At 41.9% G+C, this 26,181-nt stretch overlaps 1 protein-coding gene across 2 annotated transcripts in view; it reads left to right on the forward strand.

Annotated features, from left to right (window-relative positions):
- LOC124555548 (MAM and LDL-receptor class A domain-containing protein 1-like) overlaps nt 1–26,181 on the forward strand; it is a 399,742-nt gene that overhangs the window by 71,352 nt on the left and 302,209 nt on the right. For both annotated transcript variants that reach the window (XM_047129504.1, XM_047129503.1), the window contains exons 2-3: nt 1,345–1,430; nt 19,839–19,869. In XM_047129504.1, the coding sequence (XP_046985460.1) occupies nt 1,347–1,430; nt 19,839–19,869 (115 nt within the window). In that variant the 5' untranslated portion in view covers nt 1,345–1,346. The remainder of the gene's footprint in view (nt 1–1,344; nt 1,431–19,838; nt 19,870–26,181) is intronic.

Below are 26,181 nucleotides of genomic sequence, written 5' to 3' on the forward strand. Positions count from 1 at the left end.
TGTGATTATTAACTAGCAAAACAATCAAATCTTCATCAATGAAATTTACATCTACGTTGTCGTAGCTTTTCAATGGACTAAGCTGGTGGGGAATGAAATTTTATCTTTTAAACTAATCAAACTCTCATGTACTCAGTGGAGGGTATGTTAGTATTCAACTCTTGAAATTATATATTCAAAGTGTATGCAGGCTGGAGTGAGCAAACTCTCGACTCAACATTTAATGTCGCCTAATGAGCGTTGGTACATTACCAATCGGGAAGCCGGCCGGAGTGGCCGAGCGATTCTAGGCGCTTCAGTTTGGAACCGCGCGACCACTACGGTCGCAGGTTCGAATCCTGCCTCGGGCATGGATGTGTGTGATGTCCTTAGGTTAGTTAGGTTTAATTAGTTCTAAGTTCTAGGGGACTGATGACTTCAGAAGTTAAGTCCCATAGTGCTCAGAGCCATCCATCAATCAAATCGGGAACTGCGGCGGCGTTGTCTCCGTGCTGGATCTGAAACGCAAATTCCCTACTCTGGCCTTGACTGAATCACTCAGTCTCAGCTTTCCTGCATTCCGTAGAACCTTAAACTTTCCCTAGTCGAAATAATGGCTACTGCATACTCGCTAAGGGATGGAGCGACGTGCACAATGCTCTGCCCGCAAAAATATGAACTACCGCTTTACATCTGTTGCCACGATACGTGAAGCGTACTGCCCTCACTTCGCAGACGTAAAGGTCTTAGCTGTGTTTATTTAAAAGGTATTATATTGTTCTGGCCTTATTTCTTTCTGCGCTGCAGCTGGGCCTTCTTTTGTTAATGTTAATTGGAGTTTCCCAATACCATTAGCCACGTGCACAGTCCGCCTCCAAACTGCGTTCACTTTATCTCATTTACGCATTCCCCTGTCGTTATAAGGATATATATTGTTTTGTTATTCGGTACACGAGATTATTACAATTGCTTCCTGTTAGAAATATAGAGTTATTTTTTGGGAATTTTATTCTGTATCGTAATTATGAAGCTCATGTAAGGTCCGAAAAATGCTGACACCTTACACTGGGAGTTAAACTATTGTAGTCAGCTAATGCTTAAAGTATGTATGAAGAGTGGAATTCTCGCTAGTTTGAGAAAAAATTCTCAAGTTTTTGCGATTCTCACATTTTATGATGGTAGGTTATCGCTATTTAGTGAACTGGGAATAAAACACACACTGCGCGCATCTTAAATAATAAATTAAATGCAAAAGAAAAGTAATTATGTATGTTGGACTAAAATCGGTGTCTCATGTAACAAAAGAGTGTTTGGGATGGTAATCGTCAGTTCCTCATTTTAATAATCAATGTCTGGCTGTTGCAGATATGACAACGCTATGGAGGCTCGCTTTGGTAACAGTCCTACTGTTGAACACCGCAGCAGGTGACATTGATTACGAAGACATCGTGGTAAGTTCATGGCCTAGCGGCAGCGACGTCACCATTGATACTCAGTGTTTAATGTACAAAGCGTCATTAAACACTTGTGAGCTGGACTTTCAACCAAAGAAACGTAGAAAAAATAAATACCCATAGATCTCTCCGTCTGGTTGTGCATGTGATTTTATCATTTTTGTAAACAAATTTAAACTAACTGATCGACGGGAGAAATCCAACCCAGTATGGGCTTTTTATTCCGGGTCAATTTCTTCAGACGTCTTCCTAAAGTGTAATTTTGTGTTCCATGGCATCGTGTTGAAATTTATGTTAGTGACTGCTTAATCATGTCTTGAATACACACTCGACTGACTTATCTTTTCAAATCGCGATTGTCACAGCTAGGTAAAGAAACCTACACATATGAAGAAATACTGGTGTATGACGTAGTTGGTCGCTTGTTTGTCACGAATTTGGTCCCTAGACCGTGGAAACGGTGGCAATGCTGCACCTATTGTCACATAATGAGCAATATTTGTACAAAATGCGTCTGACAAGTTCTCAGGGAAAAATTAAACGTTAGTTGCAAACAAAAAAGATTTATAGGCTTCAGAGCAATCACCATTAGCTACAAATTCTGACATCGGTTGTAAAGCTGTAGCATACTCTCAGAAAACGCTTCCTGTGGATATCCAACATATTGGTTGGTGGGAACGTAGGCACATAGAGTAATAACGTCCGCCCCTGGTATCTGAGTGGTCAGCGCGACGGAATGTCATACCTAACGGCCCAGGTTCGATTCCCGGCTGGCTCGGAGATTTTCTCTGCTCAGGGAGTGGGTGTTGTGTTGTCATCCCCCTCGACACGCAAGTCGCAGAAGTGGCGCCAACTCTAAAGACTTGCACCAGGCGACCGGTCTACCCAACGGAAGGCCCTAGCCATACGGCATTTACATTTTTTATAGTAATAACAATAATTAGCTGCAGTTATTGTGTTACAAGTTTTATTACATGATCGATTTCGAGGCCTCACGCCTAATTCTCAGATGCACCTGTGCACATAGTAAAAACCTTTTTATAAGATTGCATACATCAGTGCATGTATGACGTAACATAAAATTTCTTGCAAATTATACGTATAACGGTTAGTTTACAAATTACACATTTTATTCGCTTACAAATTATATGTTATGTTGTATATGCACTAATGTATGTAATATTAAAAAAAGTGTTTTCTGTGTGCAATGGTGCCACTGAGCATGAGGCGTGAGGCCTCGATATGGATCGTGCAATAAGAGTAATAACATATCTGTAACCTGAGGCTATTTCATTTATTGCTTCTAGTGGAACTGCTCATTGCACAGTGGTCAGCCGTTGTTGGACATCAACTACGTCTGCGAGTTCGACTTTCTCGCTCAACCGAAGATGATGATCTTCAGCACCCTCATTCACCAGACTTGACGCCGGCGGACTCCTTTTTGTTTTCCCTTCAAATTAGCCATGAAAGGTGTACGCTTTATAGACGCACCTTTTGCAGTAGTTCATTACTTCGCAACTAATCACTGTTGAAAATGTTACGTATAAAAGGGCAGTCAAATGAAAACGAAACAGACGGAAAAAATAGTCAGGTCTGAGTGGGACTGGCTCTCTGGTGGTTACTTACAAACTTAATTATGTGTATAGACAGTTCAGCCATTCCGGGAGATGAGAATCTCGACGATTTTTGCCTACTATCGACGTTAATACTGGCAAGATATTGGTCTCAGGAATGATTTAATTTTGAGTTTGAAGTTGGATAACAAATAACAAAAGAAAAGTTTTTCTTGTAATAAATTAAAAATTAACAGTTCTCTTTTTTGTCCTTAACTTGCACTGTGAAACATAGCTTCTTGCCAAATTTCATGATTCTAGATCAATTAACTTAAAAGCTTAACATTTTTACACCACCAAATAATCGTAGATCTCAGTATATGACATCAATTTCAATTTTATATCTCTACTTGTTCCTGAGAAAAAAACTTTTTAACAGACTGGCGGAGAGAGATAAATTAAAAAGTTTTCTTTCATTTTATATAACTGCAAATTAACAATTTCGTTTTCTCCCGTTCAGTCGCACTATGAAGCCTTCTTAAATGTCATGATTCTAGGTCAACGGGAAGTACTCTTACAAAATAACATTTGATGAGTGAGTTTGCAAGTATAGAAATATGTGACAAATGGCCATACACCTGAAGAGCCAAACAAACTGGTACACCTGCAAAATATCGTGTAGGGCACCCGCGATCACGCGGATGTGCCGCAACACGACGTGGCATCGACTCGACTAATACCTGAAGTACTGCTGGAGGGAACTGACACCATTAATCCTGCAGAGCTATCCATAAATCCGTAAGAGTACGAGGGGTGCAGATCTCTTCTAAACAGCTCGTTGCAAGGCATCCCAGATACGCTCAATAATGTTCATGTCTGGGGAGTTTGGTGGCCAGCGGAAGTGTTTACACTCAGAAGAGTGTTCCTGAAGCCACTCTAGCAATTCTGGACGTGTGAGGTGTCGCATTGTCCTGCTGGATTTGTCCAAGTTCGTCGGAATGCACAGTGGACATCAGTCGATGCAGATGATCAACGTACGTGTCACCTGTGAGTCGTATCTAGACGTATCAGGGGTCCTTTATCACTTCAGCTGCACACGCCCCACACCATTACAGAGCCTCCACCAGCTTAAACAGTCCCCTGCTGACGTGCAGGGTCCATGAACTCATGAGGTTGTCTCCACACCCGTAAACCTCCATCCACTCGATACAATTTAAAAAGAGACTCGTCCGCCCAGGCAACTGTTTCCAGCCATCAACAGTCCAATGTCCGTGTCGTCGGGCGCAGGCGAGGTGTAAAGCTTTGTATCGTCAGTCATCAGGGTGTACGAGTGGGCCTTCGGCTCTGAAAGTCCATATCGATGAAATTGCGTTGAATGGTTTCCACGCTGACACTCGTTGATGGCCCAGCATCGAAATCTGCAGCAATTGCACTTCTGTCACGCTGAACGTTTCTCTTCAGTCTTCGTTGGTCCCGTTCTTGCAGGATCTTTTTCCGGCCGCAGCGATGTCGGAGATTTGATGTTTTACTGGATTCCTGATATTCATTGTACACTCATGAAATGGTCATATGGGAAAATCCCCACTTCTTTGCTACGTCGGAGGTGCTATAGCCCGTAGCACGCCCGCCGACCATAACATCACATTCAGACTCAAATCTTGATAACCTGCCATTGTAGCAGTAGTAACCGATCTAACAACTGCGCCAGACAATTTTCTTATATAGGCGTGGCCGACCGCAGCGCCATATTCTGCTTGTTTACATATATATTTGAATAAGCATGCCTATACCAGTTTCTTTGGCGCTTCAGTGTATTTTGACTGTATTGCCGTAGAAGCTTACATTTATTACAACGTCAAGGGACTATAGACCTTGGCATTTGATATACATTTCAACTTGATACGTTTATCCGTTGCTGAGGATATGATGCGTTTAGCCGTTCCTGAGGAAAAGGGATCTTAATAGACAGACAGACAGACAGGCAGTCAGTCAGATAAATGAGAAAAAATTTTCATGTGATACAATTACAGATTCACAATTCCCAGACTTTTCCCTTTTCTTGTACTGCGAAACATCGCTTCTTGCCTAATTTCATGATGAGAGGCCAACGGGAAGCACCTTATAGGTTTTAATGAATGTGATTTCGAGTATCAAAAGTGTGACATAAATGGTCATATCTTTTGAGTGCACTGACTTGTTAGAACGCCAGGGGACTATATATCTTAGCATGTGACAAATTTCAACCTGACACGTGGACCTGTTCTTTAGGGAAAGGGTCTCAATAGACGGAAGGGCGAGCAAACAGTCAGATAACAAATGGCAATTTCTTTCGTGTGATATAATTACAAATTAGCCATTTTCAGATTTTTCCTGTAAGTGTGCCGTGAAACCCTGCTTCTTACTAAATTTGATGGTTCTAGATCAACGGGAAGCACAGTATAGGTTTTTATGAGTGAGCATTCGAATATGAAACATGTGACGTAAATGGGCAATTCTTTTGATTTCGTTGCCTTAGAAGTCTGAGTGTTTTTACACCCCCAAGGGACAGTAGACCTTATTATGCGACAAATTGCAACTTGATAAGTACTCGTTGCTGAAAAAAAGGAATATCAGACGGACAAGTATGTGTTTCTATAACGGCTCCGTTTTTACTGATTGAGGTACGAAACCCTAAAAAGTAAGTAAACTGTTCATAATTTTAAAAGTAATCACCATAACTGTTGATCCATTTATCCCACAGTGACACAAGACTCTCAGTGCCTTCATGGAAAACGGTTTGCAATTTCCTACTGTTCAAATGGCTCTAAGCACTATGAGACTTAACATCTGAGGTCATCAGTCCCATAGACTTAGAACTACTTAAACCTAACTAACTTAAGGACAGCACACACATTCATGCCCGAGGCAGGATTCGATTATGCGACCGTTGCAACAGCGCGGTTCCGGACGGAAGCGCCTAGAACCGCTCGGCCACAGCGGCCTGCAATTTCCTACGGAACCATGATTGTATCCAGGTGTGCGCCTCTTCGAAGAAAATCGACGATCACTAAAGTCTTACTCCAGGGATAGATCTGGACTGTGGGTAGGATGTGTAAGTTCTAACCAGTAAAAAATCTCAGCGGGTCAACATCTTGCCGAGGTTGTTTCGAGTATGCTGCAGAAGTCTGGCTGGGAAGCCCTTATAAATTCTCCATATAGTCTGTCTCCATGCGATTTCCATATTTTTCTACCCCTGAGAAAAGACACTCATGGTTGTTGATTTGCTTCAGACGAACAGGTGCGCCCCTGGATACAATAATGGTTCCGCAGACAGCCTCAAACATCATTTCATGAAGGAACTGACAGTCTTGTCTCCCAGAGGCATAAATGTACGAGGGCTGTCCAGAAAGTAAGTTACGATCGGTCGCGAAATGGAAACGACTATGAAAATCCGATAAAGCTTTGTAAAGATGTGTCGGGCAGTGTCTCTAGTATGACTCTAGGTAGAATTATGTCGCTCTTTTCATTCCTGAGCTCTTAGTGAGCGCGTAAAGATGTTATAGAAAATAGTGTCTCCCGCCAAGTACGAGGGCCTGGTGAGAATTTTCCCCTGAAGCTATGCAACCAACATTACATAACTGTCTTGCGGTTTCTTCTTCAAGACAATTCTCAGTCTCATTCTGCAGGGGCAATGAAGATGTTCCTGCATCGTTTCAATTGGAAATGTTTGGTTACCCACAATACAGCCCGTAATTGTCTCCCAATGAGATTCATCTCTGCTCAAACGAACCGCTGGCTATGAAGACAACATTTTGGCACAGACAACGAGCTTTAGGTCAGTGTAGAGACTTGGCGGAAAGCACTGGCGGCTGCCTTCTATGATGAGGGTATTGGAAAGTTGGTACAACGCTACGACGAATGTCTGAGTCAGAACGGCGACTACGTAGAGAAGTAGCTGAAAGGTGTAGCTAACTGTTACAAATGAAACATTTCTGATTTTCACTGTGATTTTCATTTAGCGATCAATCGTAACTTCCTTTCTGGACAGCCCTCGTATTAACATTTATGGCGATTACTTTTGAGATAATGAACAGAGTACGTACTTTTTCCAGCTGTCCTCATTTGACTGCCGCTCATAATTCCTTAAATCTGTACAAGGTGTACAAAAGTGCTCATGCTTCACCTTGCAAGATGGCTACTGCATTAGAAACTTAGACTAGTAAGTAGTATCCTTAGACCTCGATTTAATGAAACTATGTCCTATAATCAAACTCATGACCTAGTAACCATTTTTGTAACGCAATCTAACTACGAGAGTTAAAAAGAGATACAAGGATTATTCACAGTAGCACACACAATAAATCGCGCATCTTGCAATTGGCAGGCATAGCTTGTAGAAATGAACATCATATACTGTCAGAAACTCTTAAGATCCTGTCAAAACTAGAGAATGTACAAGTGATCAACTTACAGCTGAACATGGTGCAATGGGATCGTGGCCCTTGACTGTAGTCTTAATACTTTAACATGAAAATGGCTATCTGCTGAGAATACCTCTCCAGATCATTTGAATAATGATGCAACCCGAAACACTTAATTTGTATCACCTCTTACGAACTATTGATGGTATCAATATCATTAGCTGCACAAATTATTTCGTGGAGGCAAGAGCATAAACGCCGTAGTAAAATCTGCTGCTGCAACTTTGCGTTCAGGAACCAGTCACAACTTACCTTTGCACCTGAAAATTATAAGTGCAAAGAATGCGATATTTATCACTGTCAATATTTTAAATCTGTGAACGAACTAAATAATATTCCCTCGAACATTTGTAACCAGTGAGTAGAGAAGCTGGGAATTCTTGTGGGAGCTTTGCACAGGCTGGCATTAGAGAAGAAATACACCACAAATTCGTGTAAATATTCAGTAAGTGAGTAAGATACGCAGGAACGAGTAACAGCAAATTCTAATAAATTATCTGCATTGTCTTCTAACCAAAGAAAAATTGACACCAGCCACGTGGGATACGTAATACACGTGAGGCGTAAGTCAAAATTGTAGTAATTACTAATATTCAAACTTTATACGCCCTATTTCCACCAAAGCATAGAACAATCTAAGGTGGAGCTGAGACTGACCAAACTGTGCATAATACTTCGGACTGTATGATTACAACACATTTCAGTAAACACCTTCCACCTTGTGAAAAGCATACAGTCACTGAACCTTCGCAATATCTCATGACTAAATATCAGTTCATCTTGGCAACTTAACAGGTGAAATGTTTACACAATAAACTGTGTGATACGAATGTTACACGGATGAAATTACTCAGATCCTTGCTTCTTATCAACAACTGCAAATAACTGAAACGATCTCACTAAATCTGCGAACTACTGCCGCCGTCTTTGAACTACGGCAACTCACAGTTCGATTCCCGGAACAGAAAAAGTGTTTTTAACTTACTCGCAAGCATGACACAAGCTAAATGAGAGCTCCTGATTAGCTGGAAGTGTGCGGAACCCATCAAAGGTAAACACAGTACCCCTCTGTGTCTCAGAGAGACACAACTCAAAGAGTCTACACTGCGTATCGATACCTATTACAGCACGTCTTTGCGAACACTTATGTGGAACACATCGCGAGTTAAGGAAATCAAAACTGTATCAAAATTGAAAGTGCCGTTTAATACACAACTTCCATCTTTCAGATAATACATGTATCGCACTATTAGTCATCGAAAACTTTTACAAATCATTGTGAATTATAATTGCTACACTTTTTTAGGGTGCCAGTATCATCAAATACGTGTCAACTCTTTCGAAAACAGGAAAATATATAGATGGCTGTGTATTTTCTTGTCTGCAGTCAATCACTTTAAGACATTTCTTTTCGATATTGACTGTCACGTGACAGCATTTCACAATAATTTCTGTAAAATATTGAGACAGACATGAAAATTTCCCCATAATAAATATTTCGTTTTACTTTTACATCAAAATAGGTCAGAAAGCAATTGTTCGACAACTGAGAAAGAAATGCTGGCATTAATATTTGGAATAAAATATTTCTGATTTTATTTATATGGATGTTGTTTTAAAGTGATAACCGATAACGGTTATTATGGCTTAAAGACCCAAATAGTAGGTAATCTCGATAGGATTGCACCTGAGTTTGATTTCAGCGTAATACATCATCCAAAGTGATCACACACAAATGCAAACAGTCTGAGCTGCAAAGTATGTGCTGTTTAATGTGTTGGCATAGACCAGGATGAATGGAAGGAAGCACAAAGCAACGACCTAGACTGTCAGCGACTCACCAAGCAGCTGCAGTTCACCATGGAGGATCAAATACTGCAAAGGAAACGAGATGCGACCTATCGCGGGTTAGTTGATTTGGGGGAAAGACCAAACAGCGACATCATTTGTCCCATCGGATTAGGGAAGTATGCGGAAGGAAGTCGGCCATGCCCTTTCAAAGGGAGCATCCCGGCATTTGCCTGAAGCGATTTAGGGGAATGACGGAAAGCCGGAATCAGGATGGCCAGATGTGGGTTTGAACCATCATCCTCCCGAATATGAGGCTATAGTGATAACGACTGCACCATCTCGCTCGGTGCGAGCTGTGTGGTGCCAGAGATATTACAAAACAAAGTATTGAGGCAGACCCATGATTCAATTTTAGCAGCATAAACTGCTCTCACATCAACGAAATATTATTGGAGCATAACATGCAGACAAGATGTCGATCATTACATAAAGAATTATAGACCTTGTGCATAAAGGGCAGAGCTCGGTCATGAAACGATTACTTTACATAGATTACCTGTAGCAGATAAAACATTTCAAATGGTTGGGATGAATATTACTGGACCATTTACACAAACAGCAGCAGGAAATCACTATTTTTGATGATAATCGATCATTTTTCACCTTTCGTTTCTATGATAGCCTTATAAAACCAGGCCGAAACTGTGGCACATGCAATGGTGAAGCAGTTGTTACTCAAGTTCAGAATGCCTGAGACAGTAAGAACTGATCAAGTTATTACTTTTCCGATTTAATGAATTACTTATGCCTGTTATTGCACATTAAGAAACTTCAGACTACTACCATACATCCACAGGCAAATGGTCAAACAGGAAGGATAGCAAAGGTGTAGGTGTAGCACGTTAACTCACAGCATAATAACTGGGTCACTGTACTCACTGTACTCGCATACGTCATGGGACGATATGATTCCAAAACCCACGAGAGCACAGGGTTCTCCCCGTACAAGTTTATTTTCGGTCAGAAGCTGCCATCGCCTTTTGAGTTACGTAAGCCTCTGAGAGGAGGTGATACTTCGCCAGAGAAAAACTTCTCTATAAGATTAAAAATTATTTCGTGACAGGAGTAAAAGATGAACATCAAAGCTTTGGAACAACAAGACAGGGCACATAATAGGAAACCATTGTCACCTAGGTATCACATAGGTCAATAGGCTATGATGACAATCTCGTGTGTACTAAATGAAAAAATTATGAAGTTTGTGGAATGTTGTCAGGACCCCTATGAAGTGATGGAAATGACGTCACCTGTTAATCTTGAGCTACAACTTCCAACTCGCCCTGGGACACTACACATCAGTCGTATTAGACTTTTTAAAGGCATCATAGAGGTGCTGCCTCCACTGCCAGCAGCGACTTCCAAAAGAGGAGGAGAGAGTCTAAGAAAAAGGGAAAAAAGGAGAGTTTAGACAAGCAAAGCGAGACGGTTCTGTAACTACATCAACTCATACTACTCTCTTAGGCCACGGAATAATAAAGTAACCTGGTAATGGCAAGATAATTGTGGACACAATGCGTTTATGAATGTGTTTTCATACCAGTTATTTGGGTTATATGTACGTCTGTATGACTGATGGAAAAAAAATCGCAACACCAGAAAAATAATTAATGTAGAGGAATGGAATTTCTAGATTAAATTTGCCAAGGTAACACATGTAAGTGATTAACCCTGCAAGATCACTGGTTAATGTAAGCGTCAGACAAGCCATTGCAAATAGGGATTGCTGATACACTAATAACCGTTGTAACCACCAGAATGTTGAATGCAAGCGTGCAAACCTGCATGCATTGTGTTGTCCAAGTGCCAGACGTAAGTTTGTGGGATGGAGTTCCATGCCTGTTGCTCTTGGTCAGTCAATGTAGGGACAGTTAATGCTGTTCGCAGATGATGTTGAAGTAGTCATCCAATGATGTCCCATATGTGCTCGATTGGAGACAGATCTGGCGATTTACAAGGCCAAGGCGACATGTCGACACTGTGTAGAGCATGCTGGGTTACGACAGAGGTATGTAACAGTTCGTTGTATACTGGGGCGCAAACTACTGCTCAAATTGCTGTACAGATGCAATACGATGCGCCAAAGCCTTACGCCGAACACGAAGGTCTGGCCTCTCGATAGTGCTCTGTGGCTGTCTGGGGCCAATCTTCTTACGACCATACATTCTCCTGACTACTGCAGCCAGCAATCATGTACAATGGCTACATTTCTGCCAAGACTTTCTGAAATATTGCAGAAGGAGCATCCAGCTTCTCATAGCTCTATAACACGACATCGTTCAAACTCAGTGGAGATATTGATAATGGAATCTTTGTCACGTTAAAGGCATTCTTAAGTAACAACAACTCTCTATGTCCAGTCTCAAAGGTAACTAATACTCACGACCGTTAGAGAGTGTGTTTAAAGCAAACCTGTTTTGTATCCTCATAGAGGCGCTACTAGTGCAAATCTTATGTGACTGCTGCAGAATCTGAATAGACATCATCTTTCACATGTAGAAAGAGGCTCATCAACTTTCGTTTACGTCGCCTGATTCTTTCTTAGTGTTGCGATTTTTTCGTCAATACATCCTATGCCCATCTGTTTATCAGAGTAAGGTACAAGAATTCGAAGTAAATCACCTGAGAACTTTCAAGATATTTGCTAACAAAGGTTCTTCCGTATATATTATACGTATTTTATATACCATATGTATCTTAAAAAATATGTAACCTGTGCCTGTCCGAAGGTTTATTAGAATACTGTGTAAAATTTTGCGGTAAATCGGTCACGATTTTTGGTAACAACATTTAACAACGACCTGTCAAAATACGAGTATATTAGAGACATTAAAATATATATGGCCTATGTCGGTCCAAATATTTAGTACAGTATCGAGTAAAAATTTAAAGTAAATAGTTCAAGATGTTTTCCAGGTTTTTGCGCCTTTATATAATAGTAACATATTTATATACCATACATATTTTAAAAAGATACGTAACCTATGTCCATCCGAACATTTAGAACGAAATTGAGTAAAAATTTGAAGTAAATTGGTCAAGGACTTATCGAGATTTAGGCAACAACGCTAAACTGCAAATTGTCTTCATTTAGAACATAGATTTTATGTTTATATTTATATACATTATATATTAAAAATATGTAGTCCATGCCTGTCCGAACGGTCATTAGAGTAAATTGTCGAAATTTGAAGTAACTGGTCAAGAATTTTCCAGGATTTTTTGCTAAGAAAAGTTACCCTTTATATATACAGGGTAATTGTTAGTAATGTTTATAAATCCCCGAAGCGACGTAGATGAGGCCGAGACAAATAATTTAATGTAAGACACATGGGGGTCGCAATGCCGGAAGTACTGGAAAAGTGGATGATAAATGTTGAACAGGTGACGTCACCAGATGATGTACCTCGCCACACGTGCGGCGATGGAGCCTGTCGGTCTGCCACACCTGATCATCCCAACCAAATTCAGGAACTAACGTTGGTGTAGCTCTGGGTCTACGTGAGCTACTTTCGTGTGTGGAGCTCAGGGTTCGAGTCTTGCGTGGGGCAGGCATTTTCTTTGCATTGTGTTAGACAATTATGTCTTTACATTGAAGTAAGATTTACTATTTTATTTACCTCTCCAGCACTCTCCACTGGTTTGATGCAAAGTACAGTACAACAAAAACGTAACGTATTTTGTCACAAGTAAACGAATATAACCTTCGGAACTGCGTCCCAACCAGTAATTGACCAACGCTTTCTTTTACTAAATAAGACGGGACATACGGAAAGAAACATAAAATAGGAACAGTTTTTGCTTGGTTACAGCGAGGATAATTATTTTGTAACTTCTACATTTACAACAGATGACATTTACAAAAGGTGTCCGAAAAAAAGAGCGGCCTAACAGAGCGATGTCCAGCGTTGCCACTGCGGGCGAGGGTAGTATCGACGAGACCAACCGCTGCATATTTGGGGAGATACGTCATGTGGTGACGCCACGTGTTCAGTATTTGTCATCCACTTTTGGGGTATTTCCCGACATTTGCGGTCCCAAGTGTCTTATGTCAAATTACTTGTCTCAGTGTTGCCTACGTCGCTTCGGTTTTTTTTAAACATTTTAATATATATATATATATATATATATATATATATATATATATATGTGTGTGTGTGTGTGTGTGTGTGTGTGTGTTTGGAGAGGATCTGTCTTGAGAAAAACACAATTTTTATTTCTGTTTCCCTGACTTGTTTTGCTGAAGTGTCAGCATCATCAGTGAGTTTTTTGTTGTCTTTCTTGTTACCACATGCTGTGGATTTCCTGGATTTTTATGTTATTTAAAGCAGTTGTTTTCTTTCACAGTTTGTAATTTTCTCTGATTTCCCATTATCTTCATTGTCAAGGCCTACACTAACATTCACTGTCACTATTTACAAACAACTATTTGTGGAGCCTATGTCCACCTGAAAGTTTATTAGAATATCGTGTAAAAATCTGAAGTAAATCGGTCAAGAACTTTTCGATACTTTTGGTAACATCGTTGAAATATAGCTTGTCTTCATTTAGAAGTGTAGATTACATATATACGTCGTCTATGTCTGTCCGAACGCTTATTAGTGCAATGTGCAAAAGTTTGAAGTACATTTATCCAGAAATTTTAGAGGTTTTCAGTAACAACATTAATTTACGACTCGTCTTTAAATAGTAGTATAGATAGCGAAAATATAATAGTTGCAAATACTCCAATGTATCACGAAAATCCCATAAAAATCATGTATCGTATATTTTAAAACCGAGATGGAATTTAGCACATCACAAGCGGAGGCGTTATGGAATGATTCCTTTTGTCTAATTAACCTTAATCCTCGTTCTGTACTAACTGTAGTGAAGGTGGCCAGTGGCCGAGCGGTTCTAGGCAATTCCGTCCGGAACCGCGCTGCTGCTACAGTAGCAGGTTCGAATCCTGCCTCTGGCATGGATGTGTGTGATGTCTTTAGGTTAGTTAGGTTTAAGTAGTTCTAAGTCTAGGGGCTGATGACCTCAGATTTTAAGTCCTATAGTGCTTAGAGCCATTTGAACCATTTGAAGGTGGCCAGGTATGTTGAGGATTTGTGACGCTGCTTTAGACACAGGAAAGCCTTCTGCAAGGCTGCTGAAGAAAAACGTTGTTTCCTTCCTTCCTGAGGCGTACAATATGGACTGCACTGGGGTTGAACTTCATAGTAATTCAGTTTTACCATGCAAAAATGGTAGCTCTTCATGTTTTTCAGGGCTACTATTCTAGATGACCTCCACGAGTGCCAGTGAACTTTGGAGAGCTTCTTTGTTCAGTACATAGATTAGATACTGCTTTTTGAATATTTCATCCATAAAAGGCGGCGTTATGAGGGCTGCGACAGTTGATCAGCACAAATAAAACAGTTTCTGCGTCTGTCACTTATTTATTTTGCCACTAACCAATTGCCACAAACGCAGACTACGGAATTTCAGCAGTTATTTTATATGAAAATGAATACATCCAGAAAACCTTAAAGTCGTTTGAAGAAAATTATAGCATACAGCTAGACAAATATCCTAAAACAAATTCCAAAATGAGCTGAAGGTCATTCTCAAAAATACTAACTTCCGGCTTATTGAAAGGGAAAAGCACCAATGTATATTCATGAATCCAACAGTACCACGTCTATGGTCTCAATTAAAGTCTCACAAAGAAGATGGCTCTATAGGAGCAATCTCCAATTCAATGAATTACCCTGGGTACAAAATTCTGCAGATACTCAACAAGATCCTAGGGGATAACTTTCTTGTTGAAAGCAACTACTCAACAAATTGTAGCCTCTCATTCGCCAGTGAGCTGAAGGACATACACAGTACTAACAAATGCCAAATAATCTCTCTAGATGTAACAAATCTGTATACTAACATCCCCACTCATGATGCTTTAGCCTTCTGCAACTAGTATCGAAATATAATTTCTTCTCTTTCGATGAAAAAATCTACAAACAAATAAATGAGCAAGCTATGGGTGCTAGCATATCAGGAAACATAGCTGAACTACAGCACAAATTTTTCACAAAAAAAACAATATGCACTGAAAAAGTTCAGTTCTACTGAAGATATGTAGACGATACGTTTCTCATGATTCATGCGGAAAACAAACATTCAACAAAATGCACAAGTATATTACATTCACCTGTGAACAGAAAATAAATAACACCATTAACTTCCTCGATTTTACCGTCTGCGAACAAGATAACAAATATGTATTCCAAATTACAGGAAAGCAACCACCACAGACATAAATATATAAGCTACCCTCTGCCATCGCAACATGCACAAACTAGCGGCATACTGCTCAATGATCCATAGAGCTCTAAAAATCCCATTGACTGATGAGAGCCTCCAGAAAGAAATAAAAATCATAAAACAGATAGCTGTAGCTAATTGGTAGAAACTCACACTAATAGACAATTTAGTTAAAAATTAAAAAATGAACAAAATGACCACCAAGAACCAAGAAAGTACACTAACAACATGCACCCCTTTCCTTCATCTGTCAAAAAATTGTCAATATCTTCAAGCGACACAAAATAAGAATTTAATTCCAAATAAACAATAAAACATGCCAAAGGCTTCCTCATACCTTAAAAAGCAGTCATTATCAATTTTCATCGTCTAGCACAAATGAAATCATATGTAGTAAATGCCTGGCTTAGTACATAAGTCAAACAAGCCGTAACTTCCACACCAGATTTAAAGAACACATCAACTTCTTCTGATACAACACACCACACAAATCTGCAGTAGCTTCCCATGTAAAAGATACAGAACATCGATTTGACAATGTAGAAAGTAGCCTTGAAATACTATATACACTGAACAAAGGACACAGACTGTCTCTGTATGAAGAACAAGAAATCTATATTATGCACAGACAAAACGCTTGGGAACATCTACTCAATGCCAAGCAGGCTCAACCAACTTTTCCAAAAGCTTTGACAAAATACTTAAAGCTTTCTCATAATTCACAGTTTCGCTGCGCAGCAATTAATATAATCACTCCCATTCATCCCTCAATAAGTTCAGCTTACATTACATATGTAAAATATTCTGCAATCTTTTTATATATGAGAAATTATCATAATAATTGAATAATTCAAGAGAAGCCCATTAACATTTTTTAAAACAAAAGGAAAACCTATTTATGTACATAACTATTTAATCGTTATTTTTGTATCCAATACTGCAGCACATTCACATTAAAAATGTCTATATATCTCCCTAATATAATAACTGAGTTGTGCATATGATAATATTATCGTGCAGCCCATTCATGTATTTTAAAAAGAAAAACATAATTTTGTAAAATCCATGTTATCTTGTATCTCTGTATCCAATGTAAACTAATATATCTGTAACATATACAACTTCTTTGAACCGAAAATGTAAATGTAATATTCAGTGGAGAGGACATACATCAGGCAACAGTATGCAGACCTTTTTAACCTCTAAAGTGCCTTTTTTAAATCAACAATTTTTATCATTAACAAACGACGCAAAATAACCCATACTGGCCTTGTCTGCGACTGTGAAAAGACGTCTGTACTCTTCACCAACACCAGCCAAGTAAATAAACAATTCTCCACCTGAAGAAGATGGTGTGAAACATCGAAACGCGCAATGCCAAAATAAACAAACGACTGACGCAAAAAATGTTTTATTCATATTGCTTTTTGCCTTGAAAAACTTTTATTCGCCTTCTCTTCAGTCCTGGCTGTTATAATGGAATCGTTAGAAGCAGATTGCTACACTGCTTAGATGCTGTTCCCATGTGGCCTAGATCACGTAGGTGTCATCAAGATGATTTGATTACTGTGGAATACTTTCACTCAGTTGATCTATGCAGGATGTGCCAGGAAAAATGGCTAATATTCAGGGATATGACCAGAACGATCATTCGAGGCACAAAAAATCCAGTAAACATGGATTCTAGAGTGCATACCTAAAGAGCTATGAGCACTTCCTCTTCGATACTATGTAACTAATCTCTTCTACTGCAAGCTCTTTGCTTTCCATATTTTGGCAGGAAATAATATTGACCAGAACAAAAAAATTTCTAATAAATATGGGCTCTAAAATGCGTATCTTACGAGATTTTCAACTTTTTCAGTAGAAGAGACGTGTTTATCAGTAGCAAAGATGAAGAAGTGCTCGTAGCTCTTACGGCATGGACGACAGAGCCCATGTTCACTGGACATTTTCTTCTTGTTTTGGTCCATACTACCACTTCTCAAAATATGGAAAGCAAAGAACTTGCAACAGAAGAGATTTGGTTCACAGCATCGAAGGTGCAGTACCCATAGCTCTTAAGGTATGCATTCTAGATCCCACGTTTACTACAGTTTTTGCTTCGAATGATCGTCCCTGTCATATGCCTGAATTTGATCATTCCTCGTGGGACATCTGGCATATCGCTGAAACGTTACGGTGACAGCTGCGGTTCCGAATGATCCTTCTGTTGTATATTGTGAAATGTGTATTGTGAAATGTGTATTAACGATAATAACTGCCTTTCGGGCTGTCCGTTGACGCAATTTAGAATAGCCCAGTCTTTGTAATCTTTGTGAACTTTTACATCTACTGGTTGTTATAAGATTATATGCCTTTGTAAACTAATTCATATCGTAATTAGAAATGTAATTAATGAAGTGCACAATTGGAATTTATTACGTATAGCCCATACTGGCGACCTGTTTTAGATACGCATAGAGCAAGAGTGGTGGGGATAAAAATTTTTGAAACAGTGTGAGTGTCAGCCAAAACGATTTTAAGAAAATACTGGCCTTGGAGAAATTTTCCAGCAGTTTCTTGAAAATCGGTTGACGTTTCATTGATCGTTTACTGTAGTTCTGAAGTCACGATATAGTCTTATGGTTCTATTCCGTTTAGTGATAATAACTGCCTTTCGGGCTGTCCGTTGACGCAGTTAATCTGTCAAGCTCTGATTTTACTGGCTCAGGTCAAACAAAAATATCGGGCGTACCTGGAAGAATCACAGTTAAGTGGCTATTTTACGAGTGATATGGTCAGAGATATTCTTTGTGCAGCCCAGTGTAGATTCGCAAATTCACTTAAAATTACAACACAAGTTATTTATATCATGAAAAGGTATTGAATTAGATGCAAGATTACTTTGCTGTTTGAGCTAGAGCCGCAAATAATGGAAAAGCATCAACTAACAAATTTTAACAGCTACTGAAGAGGCCATTTAAAGTAATGGTGGTCTTCTATACGTTTTTCTTACTTAGTTATTACCTTGTAGCGGGGTCGTTCTTATCACGATTTCGTACTTCGTCGGATGTAGTAGCGTGCCCAATACACCACGAAGTCTCATGTTCTATTAATGCCATGGTTGCGCCAGTGTCATTTGATATTCAACAAGTACTCTATTAAAGCGTAATTTCAGTATTAATCTCCCTGGCGTCTCACCTTTTGGGCCAACGACTGGCCAAACGGGTCGCCTGTCGCACCAAGTGTTTACAAAAGGCACACGGTACCACGTGCCTGACCTTGTTGAAAGAGAAGCCTGAAACTGTGAGCAATGAATCAGTCCGAACAGGATTTATGGGAAACCGTTTCAGTTATACGCGAATGTGTGCTTTCTCAGCGAATTGCACTGACGGATTCTTCTCTGGAAACCAGTAGAAAATGTTCGTTTCAGAGCAACGTTTCGACAAGTTTCTTACTTTTCACCTTCGTTACAAGATGACAAATAAGACAGTTGTCGAAATGACGCTGCAACATAAACGTTATCAGTCACACGCATATTCGAAGCGGGGAATACTCTTTTCATATACAGCAACATAAATCTGCATCGTGGAAGAATTTTGAGGGATATTTACAGTGACTACACAATCTCTTTGTTTTCGTCTCCTCTTTCCCCGCGTTCGCTTAAATTGTGATTCTTTGAGTGGGTAGTTGCCACCTGCTTCTGTCTCATATAAACATATAACTAAGAGCAAAATGAAGAAAAATAATTCTTGTTCGTCTACTACTCCTTTCAAAATTATCATACGTTTCTCAGGTCGTAAAGTACAGCTAGTACGTAGTATTTCTGTTAAAACTGTCTATGTATTCAGAAAAGGACAACTGTCTACTCTGGGCCAGATAACTTTCCACCAGACAATTATCCTGTGCTATTTTTAATGAACTTTCTTGTAGCTGGTGACCTTCGCTGCCTTGTATTATTCATGAAGTGGACGACTAGTTATTCCTTGGACCGGTAACACACACACACACACACACACACACACACACACACACACACACACTTTCTCAGAAGGTAAATGTCTATGATCTATTCAGTATTCGGTATGAACGATTAAGTAAGGTTGTAAACAGCCTTTTACAGATAAGGCAAAAAATCAACATTGCGTTAAAATAAAATCACAAATACTTTACAGTCATTGGTATTCAGACATTATGTAGATTATTATCTTAGGACTTAAGTTTTAGTCCATTTTATATTTACTAAATAACTGGTGCTCTCTCATTTTCAGGAACGCTTCAAAAGACAGCCAGAGCCATCAGGTAAGATATTTTATACTTCTAATACGACTCCCATCGTTTCCTTATTGATTATGGAAATATCAGAGGCAGCCAAACGACTCCCCTTACACAATTATATTATCTTGTCAAGATGTTGTAACTTTGTAAGTGCTTTTTTATTGTAGTTCAAACGAATGTACGAGACATTAATTCTTGACAATCAGTGAGTATTTCTTATGGCAATTACACTTAGTAATGTTTTTAGGGTACACGGTATCTCTAATCGAAAAATGTGTTATAACGAGAATTGCCACATGCTTCAGTAAAAGTTCTACATCAGTATCTCTGCCCCTCATCACTAGTCAGTTCGGTTGGCATACTTACTGTAGTTTACAAAATCTTTTATAGTCTTCAGAGCAATAATTCAAGCACAGACTATTTAAAGTAGTCTATACATCAACTGATGTTAATAAATATATTCGGAGCTACATCTCGAATATGCTATAACGTGAACTAATTGTGCTTTCTGAAAACTATCAAATCGTTTAGCGATAGCCTTTCACAGTTGATACGTTCTCCAAGCCGAGAGATGTAGCTTACATTGTAAGTGTACACTGTCCAGTCACATTAATGTGATCACGTATCAAAAGCGTGAATAACCACCTTTTGCAGCGCGGACGACAGCGAGACATGCAGGGAAAGAGTCAATGAGGTTCTGGAGGGTACAGACCAACAGCGATGTGGAGCACGCTGCTTCCACTTCTGCGCTACATTTCTCCGTTGACACTCCCGACAGAGGTCGTCGCACAGATTCACAGTTGGATTTACATCTGAAGAGTTTGGTAGACTTTGAGGAAGTGCGGTAAACTAATCCTGGTGCTCTTCGAACAACAAATGCACATTGCGAGCTGTGTGACACGTAGCGTTGTCCTGCTGGTACACTATGTGATCAAAAGTATCCGGACATCGCCAAAACATACGTTTTTCATATTAGGTGCATTGTGCTGCCACCTACTGCCAGGTACTCTATATCAGCGACCTCAGTAGTCATTAGACATCGTGAGAGAGCAGAACAGGGCGCCCCGCGGAACTCACGGACTTTGACTATGATCATATGATTGGGTGCTTGTGTCATACGTCTGTACGCGAGATTTCTACACTCCTAAACATCCCTAGGTCCACTGTTTCTGATGTGATAGTGAAATGGAAACGTGAAGGGACATGTCCAGCACAAAAGCGAACAGGCCGACCTCGTCTGTTGACTGACAGAGACCGCTGACAGTTGAAGAGGATCGTAATGTGCAATAGGAAGACATCTGTCCAGACCATAACTCAGGAATTCCAAACTGTATCAGGATCCACTGCACGTACTACGACAGTTAGGCAGGAGGTGAGAAAACTTGGATTTCATGGTCGAGCAGCTGCTCGTAAGCCACACATCACACCAGTAAAGGCCAAACGACAGGTCGCTTGGCGTAAGGAGCGTAAACATTGGAAAACTGAGCAGTGGTAAAACGTTGACGAATCACGGTACACAATGTGGCGATCTGATGGCATAGTTTGGGTATGGCGAATGCCCGGTGAACGTCACCTGCCAGCGTGTGTAGTGCTAACAGTAAAATTCGCAGGTGGTGGTGTTATCGTGTGGTCGTGTTTTTCATGGAGGAGCTTGCACCTCTTGTTGTTTTGCGTGGCACTATCACAGCACAGGCCTACATTGATGTTTTAAGCACCTTCTTACTTCCCACTGTTGAAGAGCAATTCGGGGATGGCGATTGCATCTTTCAACACGATGAAGCACCTGTTCATAATGCACGGCCAGTGGTGGAGTGGTTACCGACAATAACATCCCTGTAATGGACTGGCCTGCACAGAGTCCTGACCTGAATCCTATAGAACACCCAGACGACGAGACGAGGCAAAAAACTTGGGCTCGCTGCGGCGGGCCATATGTGGCCAAGTGGCATGGCTGCCCGGCTTTTGCCGGCGACTACTGCTCTGGAGACAAGGGGCAAACTGGGAAGACACGACGACGTCGCCGTAAGAGCCGCCGAACGATTACAAAACTGAGAAGCGGGAAGACAGCTTGCACTGCCCACAGGCGCTCAGAATATCGCGCTAGTGCGAGTGGCTTCGGGGGGGGGGGGGGGGGGGGGGGGTGACCGGCGTTAGCACAGCGGGTGACGCATGTGCGGGCCCCTATTCTGCAATTTTCGGACGCTATGCCGACCGGATCGGTAGGTGAGCACACCGAGCGGCGTTGTTTTTGAAGGAGGGCCCCCCACGTTATTCTGTACTTATTTTGGAAGCAATGGCTTACGGTTCTAGCAAGCTGAGACGCCATCATCAGTTCTCCTCCCGCCAACCAATCAAAGCCAATCTGCCGCAGGTCTGCACATGCACACTGCAGCGCGCACAGCGGCACGAACCCGAAGCTTCCATTCGCCGTCACAGGCACGCTTATCTTCGCAGTACTGAAAAGTGTGTTTAGAGTATGTAGTATTGTTCAAATTTCGCTGATCACGTGTTTCCATACAGGCATAATAACGATAGGGTATTTGATCGAGTTCTGGAAACTGTCATAAATACCATATTGTCTGTGATTCTTGAGTTTCTCCCGGCGTATTTGATAATCAAAATATCCACGGGTATGCTGCCGGTCTATAGTGTCCAACGGGCACAATATTTCGGCGATCAAACATGTCGCCATCATCAGGTGAACTGACGGACTGAGCTCCTGTGAACGTGCCGGCACGGAGATCCGTACGCTATGGCTGCTCAGAGGGAACTGGGTTCGGTGGCGGCGGCGGACGATTTAAATACCCTCCGCCCGCGGCGCGCTCCCTCCGCCGTCCGCGCCCAGCGCCACGGTCGCGCGGTGGAACAGATTGCGACGGCGTCTGAGATGACGTCGGTGTGATGGCTCTGTCCGCCGTGGTCGTCACAACTATACGTCTGCTCGATTTACTCTTGATTAACCCGATCGCTGGTTCCCAAGCCTTGCTAAGATTATAGCCACAGTCACGGTTTATGAGGTCGTCATTAGTGCGAATTTCGATGGCCTCTCTAACAACGCTGTCCCAGTATCTCGACGTCTGTACCAGAATCCTCGTGCGGTCATACTCCATGGCGTGATTTTCCGACAAGCAATGTTCAGCGACCGCCGACTTGCTCGGATACATCAGTCGAGTGTGCCTCTGGTGTTCACGGCATCGATCCTCGACGGTACGCATCGTCTGACCAATATACGACTTGCCACATTGACACGGAATCTGGTACACGCCGGCCTTCCTCAAACCGAGGTCATCTTTGGCGCTCCCCACCAGTGCACGAGTTTTATTTGGAGGACAAAACACAGTTCCGACCCGGTGTTTCTTCAGAATGCGGGCGATTTTCCCCGAGAGTGCGCCTGTGTATGGAATAAATGCAGTGCCTACCTCCTCCCTCGTGATTTCATCCATGTCAACAGGTTGTGCTGCAGTGGTTGGGCGGAGAGCACGTTGAATCTGCCACTCTGAGTATCCATTTTTTCGAAATACAGTTCTCAGATGTTCCAATTCCTGGGATAGACTCTCTGCGTCAGAGATAGTGCGCGCCCTATGTACTAGAGTTTTAAGTACCACATTCCTCTGTGAAGGGTGGTGGCAGCTGTCTGCATGCAAATACAGATCAGTGTGCTTAGCCTTTCGATACACCCCATGACCTAGGGTGTCGCCAGCCCTTCTCTTGACCAAGACGTCAAGGAAATGTAATTTACCCTCCGTTTCAGTCTCCATAGTGAATTTGATGTTGGGGTGTATGGAGTTTAGATGTGTAAGGAAGTCAAGGAGTTTATCCATACCATGTGGCCAGATGACGAACGTGTCGTCCACGTAACGGAAAAAGCAAGTAGGTTTCCATACGGATGACGACAGGGCTTCCTCCTCGAAGTTCTCCATGTACAAATTCGCTACCACCGGTGAGAGTGGGCTACCCATGGCGACTCCCTCCGTTTGTTCGTAGTATTCTCCATTAAAAAGAAAATACTTGGAAGTCAAGACATGCCTAAAAAGTTCAGTGGTCTTCTCGTCAAACTTCTGACTAATCAATTCTAGTGACTCTCGCAGGGGTACCCTCGTAAACAAGGAAACGACGTCAAAACTCACCATGATATCTGACTCATCCAACCTGAAGCTATCAAGGCGTTTAACAAAATCCACGGAATTACGGATGTGATGAGGGCATTTACCCACATAAGGACTTAATATTCCCGTCAGGTATTTGGCCAACAAATATGTAGGTGCCCTGATGTTGCTGACAATGGGACGTAATGGTACCCCCTCTTTGTGAATCTTCGGGAGTCCATATAGTCTAGGCGGTACCGGACCTTGGGGTAACAATTTCTTAGCGTCACCCTCCGGTAAATCTGCGTCCTTGAGAAGCGCCCTCGTCTTGTTCTCCACCTTCTTTGTAGGGTCAACGCTGATCTTCCGGTAGGAATCGTCATTTAGCAGGCTCTGCATCTTATCAGTGTAGTCCTTATGGGAGACAACAACTGTAGCATTGCCTTTGTCAGCCGGTAAGACAACAATTTCAGAGCGCTCTCTCAGATCACGAATGGCCGCCCTCTCTTTACTGCTGATATTTGACTTCATCGGTTTGGATTTCGTCAACGCACGACAAGTTTCACGACGTATTTCCTCGGCTGATTCTGGCGGAAGTCGAGCTGCAACCTGTTCAACAGCACTAACAATTTCTGCGACCGGAGTGAACTTGGGGGTGGGAGCGAAGTTGAGACCTTTCTGCAAAACTGAGACCGCATCATCACTCAACACCATGCCACTCAAATTGATGACAGTCTTGCACGGAACCTGCAGGGATGGTTTGTCAAGGAGACGTGAGAACTTAGCTGTTTGACGTCCTGTAGCCTTCTTATGGGCGGAATCAGCTGACACCCAGGTTACACCATCAATCCAATCCCAGGAACAAGAAGTGAACTTACTAGCCAGTTGCAAATGTAGTTTGAGTAATTCCTGTGAGATAAACACAAGGCTCCGGCGGGTGAATTGCACTCTCTCACGTACCAATGCGAGGCTGGCTCGTTTCTTGATTCTCTTAGCTGCTGCAGAATCGATGTGATGCATAACCTTAGCAAAATTTGGAACCACATTCTCGGAACGACATCTCTTTAGAAAGGCAAGAGTACTTAGCAAACGACATCTACGGTGGCGCAACTTTTCAAATTTCTTCATGCTGCGATACATCTCCTCCCCGTAAAGGTGTATGATGTGATTCTTGAGTTTCTCCCGGCGTATTTGATAATCAAAATATCCACGGGTATGCTGCCGGTCTATAGTGTCCAACGGGCACAATATTTCGGTGATCAAACATGTCGCCATCATCAGGTGAACTGACGGACTGAGCTCCTGTGAACGTGCCGGCACGGAGATCCGTACGCTATGGCTGCTCAGAGGGAACTGGGTTCGGTGGCGGCGGCGGACGATTTAAATACCCTCCGCCCGCGGCGCGCTCCCTCCGCCGTCCGCGCCCAGCGCCACGGTCGCGCGGTGGAACAGATTGCGACGGCGTCTGAGATGACGTCGGTGTGATGGCTCTGTCCGCCGTGGTCGTCACAACTATACGTCTGCTCGATTTACTCTTGATTAACCCGATCGCTGGTTCCCAAGCCTTGCTAAGATTATAGCCACAGTCACGGTTTATGAGGTCGTCATTGGTGCGAATTTCGATGGCCTCTCTAACAACGCTGTCCCAGTATCTCGACGTCTGTACCAGAATCCTCGTGCGGTCATACTCCATGGCGTGATTTTCCGACAAACAATGTTCAGCGACCGCCGACTTGCTCGGATACATCAGTCGAGTGTGCCTCTGGTGTTCACGGCATCGATCCTCGACGGTACGCATCGTCTGACCAATATACGACTTGCCACATTGACACGGAATCTGGTACACGCCGGCCTTCCTCAAACCGAGGTCATCTTTGGCGCTCCCCACCAGTGCACGAGTTTTATTTGGAGGACAAAACACAGTTCCGACCCGGTGTTTCTTCAGAATGCGGGCGATTTTCCCCGAGAGTGCGCCTGTGTATGGAATAAATGCAGTGCCTACCTCCTCCCTCGTGACTTCATCCATGTCAACAGGACTTGCTTTTTCCGTTACGTGGACGACACGTTCGTCATCTGGCCACATGGTATGAATAAACTCCTTGACTTCCTTACACATCTAAACTCCATACACCCCAACATCAAATTCACTATGGAGACTGAAACGGAGGGTAAATTACCTTTCCTTGACGTCTTGGTCAAGAGAAGGGCTGGCGACACCCTAGGTCATGGGGTGTATCGGAAGGCTAAGCAC

This window comes from Schistocerca americana, chromosome X, assembly GCF_021461395.2.
Source record: "Schistocerca americana isolate TAMUIC-IGC-003095 chromosome X, iqSchAmer2.1, whole genome shotgun sequence".
NCBI classification, from domain to species: domain Eukaryota; kingdom Metazoa; phylum Arthropoda; class Insecta; order Orthoptera; family Acrididae; genus Schistocerca; species Schistocerca americana.